The sequence below is a fragment of the Penaeus vannamei genome, chromosome 23 (assembly GCF_042767895.1).
Source record: "Penaeus vannamei isolate JL-2024 chromosome 23, ASM4276789v1, whole genome shotgun sequence".
Classification (NCBI taxonomy): Eukaryota; Metazoa; Arthropoda; class Malacostraca; order Decapoda; family Penaeidae; genus Penaeus; species Penaeus vannamei.
The window spans coordinates 11559716-11567215 of record NC_091571.1 but is presented as its reverse complement, the minus strand read 5'-3'; the positions used below and the strand labels follow the sequence as shown (position 1 = coordinate 11567215).

Sequence of the window (7500 nt, the reverse complement as noted above, 5' to 3'; positions counted from 1 at the left end):
TGCATATTTTTCATTGCAGAAAAAATAAATTCAATAATTATAATGATGACTGATATTTTGCTTGGCGATTTGAATCTGTAATTTACAATATTTTATCTGTCTAGGTATTGCATTTTTTCATATTTAGCTTTTTAGTGTTTTATGGAAATATTTATGATTCTCACAATGAACAGATATATTATGCACTGAAATGATAATGATTATATTAACTCATAGAAATGTACTTTTTTTACATTATAAAATTGAAGAATGTATGTATATCTACATATCTGAATGCAAGTATACATAAACTAGTGCTTGAATGAATTTACATTCAGTTTTAGATTTTTAAATGTGGTTTCAAAGTGGTAATCTAATTAAAAATGTAAATTTCAGTTGCTTTGCTTGTTAGTAATAACTTTTTCTTTCTCTTTGCAGTCATCACATGAACACTAGCAAGAAAGGAAGTTGCTAAGATTACCAACATGGCTACCGCATCTAAAGGAAATATTATTTCGCGAATCAATTTTTGCATAGTAAATGGACTTGAAAAAGCATTTTACAATTATGGTGTTCTTATTGCTCGTCATCCTGCAGTATTCATGTGTATATGCTTGAGTTTGACAGCAGTATGCTCCATTGGTCTCATGAAATTTAGGGTGGAAGAACGACCCTTTAAATTATGGATTCCACAAGACTCAGACTTTATCAAAGTAATGGAGTGGCAAAAGGATAATTTCCCAGCACATTTTCGAATACAAATGGCAGTTTATGAAGCAGAAAATGTGTTGGATAAAGATGTCCTTCTGGAGATGCTAAGAGTCCATGAAGCTGTTGTGAACACATCAACAGAAGATGCAACTTGGCAGTCCGTGTGTGCCAAGATGCCAACTATAACAGAAAATTGGTTTGGCAGAAAGAGAAAAAGAAGGAGTCTCAGGAAGGAGAATATTTCTGGTGTTGAAACTGTTCCTGTAATATCTTCAAGAGCTAAACGAGAAGACAGTGGACTGTTTGATTGGAGTACCTTTTTAGGTAGAGATACTTACTGTGGTTTTCTTGACAGCATACCTCTTGAATGCATGGAGCATAGCATTCTCGAGATCTGGGGATATGATCGTGATTTATTAACTGATCTTACCCAGGAGGAGATAATTTATGATGTTAATAATGTAGACACAAGTGCTGTGTTTGGTTTTCCAGTCAATTTCTCTCAGTATCTTGGAGGAGTAGAATTTGATGCCTCAGGCCAGATTATCAAGGCAAGAGCTTCTAGGCAGACCTGGATCACAGAAGTTAACATGACTGCTATACAAGCTGGAGATTTTGTAGATGATACAGGAACTGGTACAGAGGTAGATACTGAAAGTTTCCAGTGGGAGAAGGAGCTGGTAATGGTTGTTTTGGACGAAACAGAGAGACCAAAGAATATATCTTTGTACTTTATGGCATCGGCAAGTTTTGGAATGATTGCTGGAGATACAATCATAGGAGATGTGCAGTACTTAGCTGTTGGCTTTGGTGTAGTCTTTATATATGTCCAAATAATGCTTGGGAAATTTAACTTTGTGGAACAGAGACCTTTACTCTCTTTAATGGGTTTAAACTGTGTAGGAATGTCTGTGTTTATGTCCTATGGCATTTGTTCAGCATTTGATGTCCCATTTGGCCCAGTTAATAATGTGCTGCCCTTCCTTCTCCTTGGCCTTGGAATTGATGATATGTTTGTCATCATGCAAGCTTGGAATAATCTCACACCAAAGGAGAAAAAGAAAGAGTTACCTGAAAGAATAGGGCTTGCTCTCAAGCATGCTGGTGTTTCCATCACAGTTACATCAGTAACTGATTTTGCAGCATTTGCCATTGGCAGTGGGACAGTTTTGCCAGCACTTAGATCCTTTTGTATTTTTGCTGCAGTAGGTATTGCTGCTGTCTATTTCTTTCAGGCTACATTTTTTGTTGCCTGGTTTTCTCTTGATCAGAAGCGATTGGAAGACAATCGACATGGGCTTATCTGGTGTTGGAAATTACAGAATTGGTCTCCTAATAAGTGCAGTCAAAGGGATCTCTGTCAGACATTCTTTAGTGATGTATATGCCAAGTACCTCTTGAAACTGCCTTGCAAGGTGTTGGTACTTTTTGTAACTTTTGCCCTCTTGGCAGTTTCTGGATGGGGCCTGTCAAACTTGCGCCAGGAGTTTAACCCAGTTTGGTTCCTTCCTCAGAATTCTTATCTCTTCAAGTTTTTAATGAAGCAGGAGTATTACTACCCAACTTCAGGTGAACTTGGTACAATATACTTTGGTCATATGAACTACTTGGAGGAACTGCCCAAAATTGATAAATTGATGATTGCAATGCAGGAGAATGAAGACATAAGTGAAATAGATAGTTGGTATTTGAGTTATAAGAAATACTGGGAAAAGCAAGGTTATGAAGTGCCAGACCCAGAGGAAACCCAAGAGGAATTTTTAGATCAGTTGTCAATGTTTTTACATTCCCCAAGTGGATCAAAATATCAAGCAAAGAACTTCAACTTTGATGGTAAAGTGAACTGTACTGATCCAGCTCCACCTATTTTAGCTTCTAGCATAGACTTCAAGCATCGACCATTGTCTCTCTCTCGAGAAAAAATCAAAGCCATGGATGATTTGAAGGCTATTGTTAATAGTATGAATTTTAGTGGATTTGTAGAACCATATTCAAGAATTTACAGTGGATGGGAAACTGATAAAATTATTGAAAAAGAGCTGTACCAGAATATGGGACTTGCTATGGCTGTAGTGTTCCTTGTGACACTTATTCTAATTGCCAACCTTGTAACTAGTTTGATGGTGCTTCTTTGTGTGATAATGACTTTGATTGATGTAGGAGCATTAATGCATTGGTGGGGCCTCACTATCGACACAGTGTCTTGTATTGACATTGTGTTAGCAATTGGACTATGTGTAGACTATGCTGCACATATTGGCCATACATTTATGACTCAGACTGGCACAAGGGATGAACGAGCTAGACTCACCGTAGCCAAAATTGGACCAGCTGTTCTGAATGGAGGCTTCAGCACTTTCCTGGCATTCGTATTCTTAGCAAACTCAGATTCTCACGTTTTCATGACATTTTTCAAGGTAAATTTTGTTGATCTTTTTAAATCAGTATATTCGTGTGATTTTTTTGTGAGTTACTTTGAATAAAATTCTAGATTGTAATGTTGACAATGATTTTGCTATATTTGATTCTTTTTCTTTATAATTTTTTTATATAGATATTTCTTATTTTAATTAATTGTTTGTTTTTATTTGCAGATATTTTTTGCCGTTGTTTTGTATGGACTCCTTCATGGTCTTGTATTTTTGCCTGTTCTATTATCCCTTATTGGGCCAGCTTCCTATCCCAAAGAAAAAGATGATGAAGAGCCAGCAGATGGTGAAGAGTCGTGTCCATTCACCCCCCAGAGGAAATCTGAAGAAAAAAATGAAGAGCAAGACCATTCCACTAATTTGTTAGACAATGATACAGATCTGAAGAATGACCCAAAGAGTGGTAAGTGCCAAGAAACAGTAAGTCTAAGAATGTCAGAGAATAGCCATGACAAAAGTAGTCTTTGTGTGGGGGAGCCAAGTGTACAAATAGTGTGTAGTCGTACTTAGTGTGATCTTTCCTTATTATTGTTATTAATGCAGATAGCGCCTGTACATATCTGTATGCTTGAATTGATAAAGTCATTAAAGCCTTGTCTGTCTGTTTTTTTTCTTTCTTTCTTTCTTTTATTTTATTTATTTTATTTTTTTCTTTCTTTTTTCTTTTTCTTTTCTCTCTTTCTCACTCACTCACTCACTCACTCACTCACTCACACACTCACTCACTCACTCACTCACTCACTCACTCACTCACTCACTCACTCACTCACTCACTCACTCACTCACTCACTCACTCACTCACTCACTCACTCACTCACTCACTCACTCACTCACTCACTCACTCACTCACTCACTCACTCACTCACTCACTCACTCACTCACTCACTCTCTCTCTCTCTCTCTCTCTCTCTCTCTCTCTCTCTCTCTCTCTCTCTCTCTCTCTCTCTCTCTCTCTCTCTCTCTCTCTCTCTCTCTCTCTCTCTCTCTCTCTCTCTCTCTCTCTATTGTTTGCTTGTAATTTTCTTTTGAATTTCTCATGAGACCAACATATTGTTGTATGCTTATCTGCTAAGGCAAAATTTTCCCAAAGCTTTGGTTTATCCATTTATTAGTATGTTTTTGTAAATAATAGAACGCTATTATATTTATAAGATTGTATGACATTACAGAATTTGTTTTGTTTTTTCGTTTTGCTCGGTAGCTGATATGGCATATATGCTATGCTGTCATGGGCCTTGGTGCACACATTGTGCCGTCATCCCTTCCTGTTCTGTCAAAATAAACAAATATAATTGTGAAATAATATGATTAGCTTAAAAAGCAGTAGATAGCTTGTTTTTTTTATTCTTCCATTTTTCTGTAGATTTTGGAATCTACCTTTTTTTTGTGTGTATGTATCTGTGTACTGTACACTATAGTTGTATTTACACATAGATGGCCCAACAAATACTCAGGCAAGAAGCTGGCTGTATATAGCCTCACCTACTTCCTTGTTCTTTGAATTTTCTGATTTTTTTATTTGGTTCAATGGTATTAATATTGATACAGTTATTGTCATCAATATTAACATTATCATCATTATCTTGTAATTGAAATACTACTAGCAATAGAAACTCAAACATAATTCCAAAACTCAAGGAGAGAGAACACAAGTGAGATAGCTGGGATTGGTGATGGACTCCAGAGTGGCTATGCACTTGTGGATCCATCTATGTGTAAACACAGTAAAGATACAGTGGACATGGTTTGTGTGTACATGTCATCCCCAGTAGCAATAGGTTAAAGCTGAGTTACTTGTTAATTTGGAAAGGGATGTATTTCCATTTTGATATGAGGGACCCAGTGGTTAAGATAATTTTTATGCTTTTAAGTGTAGAAAGTGCTTTATGTTGCTAAACAATAAATGTGAGAAATTTAAAAACTAACCAGATATGTAGACAAAAATGAGAGTTAGAGAATAATGTAATAAAAATTAATTCCAAGATGAGTGATAGATACAAATTTGATGTAAGATCTGTGCTGATTGTTTCTTCATGCTGTAGAATCAAGTGTTGAATAATGTTTCAACACAAATATAATTTTGTTTGTAGTAGAGAATATACTGTTTATATTACAGGGAAATCTTTTGCAGACAGGGAATTTTGAATATAACCTACACCTCATTTACAGCATCAATATTGTCTGACTTTTCACCAACTTTTATATTAGTCCAGCTTTTGTCCCAGAATGTTGTATTTTTTTATATAGCTATTCTTTTTTATATATCTCAGGAGAGATGTGAGAATACAAAAAGTATTGGTACATGCATATGTACATCTTTGTGTGTGTGTGTTTGAATTTTTTTTATTTCCAAAAGATTATATTCAGTCAGTTGAAATGTTTTAGTAAGCCTTTAAAGGGACTGTTCACCTTGCATGTAGACAAAAGTGCAAAAGTTGCGAGATGTATACCTTTTTGTTTATTCGTTTCTTTTCTCTTCCATTCTATAACCTTATATTTTCAAGCCTCCTTCCCCTTATCTGAACAAATTCATTAAGCTTATATTAAAAATTATCAATAATGTAAGAGCCCCTTCCTAGCTGTCCGGAGAGTCTGATCACCTTCCAAGATATTTTGCATTTGTGGCCAGTCAATCCTGTTACCCCTGGACTTCAACCAAAATTTTCATCATAGCAAATTGCTGTCACCTAGATTTTTCCATGATGGCTTATTCCTGTAGGCTGGCGCTCAGCCAATTTTTTTCATTATGGTTGTGATGTGTTTGTTATGTCACCTGGATCCAAGGGGTTAATGTGTCTTATTAACATATTGCCACTAAGTCATCAAGGAGGCAAGTAACTAGGCTTTCCTGACATCACCTGTTTATCCCACTCCTTAGATTTTTAGAAAAAAAAGTTTGCATTCTAATGTAACTATTGTGATTATTAATTTTATTAGTATCATTATTGATGTTATCATTATAATAAGGTTATGATCAATGCTAATAGTGATAATAATTTAAAAATTAAACATATGAGATCAGGTAGTCCTAATGATTGACACCTTGCAGACCAAACACTTGTGAAACCATCTTTCTATAAACAAATGATAAATCAATATCATAGTGGTCAGAGCATGTATACATTCCCTGCGAACATCACTAGGTTAAAATAAGTATTTGGGGAACCCAAAGGGGATGGGGTAAGAGCAGTAAGACACCCTGCACTTGTCCATTTTTTCCCCCCAACTGTCACTTTTTGACTAATAGGTCATTGTGGATAATTTTCTTAAAACAACAACGTGTTGATGCATTAATCACCTTTATTCCTTACTTTCTGACTGTATATTTGTTACTACCTAACAAAAGCACTCCCCAAAAAATGCACTACAATGTCATATCCTTATTCACACACTGAATCAAAAATAATGGCCAGAAAGTTACACAAAAGGGGGACAGGCAGACCTATAAAAATCATGCTTTTATTCAAAGATTTCTTCATGATTTCTTACATTCAAAGAGGAGAAAAAAAGAATATTGAATAAGAAATAAATAGAATTAGGCTTGGAAATCAGACGGTCTCCTTAAATGTATATTTGTTTTGTTGTATTCTAATAGTGTGCCAAATAATTCTCAGTATCTCTTTATAATAATTTTTTTCATGAAAGAAGGATGAGAGCAGTCGTAAGATTAGGAAAAAACAGGTTGAGAATGTTTAGGAGAGTTCTAGGGAAAGCTTTTGGTAAAGTATCCCTCATAAGTATATATAGATTAGACTATGTTTTTGAAAGTTTAAGTACTATTGGTATTACATGTAACATATTTATCATATTTTGTGTGCTTTTACTTAATTTGAACTCGTTTCTCTTTCATGCATCAAAATATACAGAGGACAGAGCAGCAGTGCTCCATGTATCAAGTATTTAAATCTTTCATTCTCTCTCATTTTCTCTTCTTTGCCCTCTCCTCTCCTTTCCTCACACACACACACACACACACACACACACACACACACACACACACACACACACACACACACACACACACACACACACACACACACACACACACACACACACACACACACACACACACACACACACACACACACACACTCTCTCTCTCTCTCTCTCTCTCTCTCTCTCTCTCTCTCTCTCTCTCTCTCTCTCTCTCTCTCTCTCTCTCTCTCTCTCTCGCTCACTCTCACACACTCGCACTCTCACACACACTCACACACACTCACACACTCTCTCTCTCTCTCTCTCTCTCTCTCTCTCTCTCTCTCTCTCTCTCTCTCTCTCTCTCTCTCTCTCTCTCTCTCTCTCTCTCTCACTCTCTCTCTCTCTCTCTCTCTCTCTCTCTCTCTCTCTCTCTCAAGCCAAAGATTATGGTACAACTGAAAGT

The 7500-nt window shown here is 36.2% G+C and overlaps 1 protein-coding gene across 1 annotated transcript in view; it reads left to right on the top strand.

Moving 5' to 3' along the window:
* The window catches only part of LOC113805291 (patched-related protein 9), a 6562-nt gene extending 2615 nt beyond the window's left edge, over window positions 1–3947 (top strand). Inside the window, exons 2-3 of the mRNA XM_027356284.2 lie at window positions 418–3107; window positions 3285–3947. Coding sequence (XP_027212085.2) covers window positions 465–3107; window positions 3285–3629 — 2988 coding nt within the window. The 5' untranslated portion in view covers window positions 418–464 and the 3' untranslated portion in view covers window positions 3630–3947. The remainder of the gene's footprint in view (window positions 1–417; window positions 3108–3284) is intronic.
* The last annotated feature ends 3553 nt before the right edge of the window (window positions 3948–7500 follow it).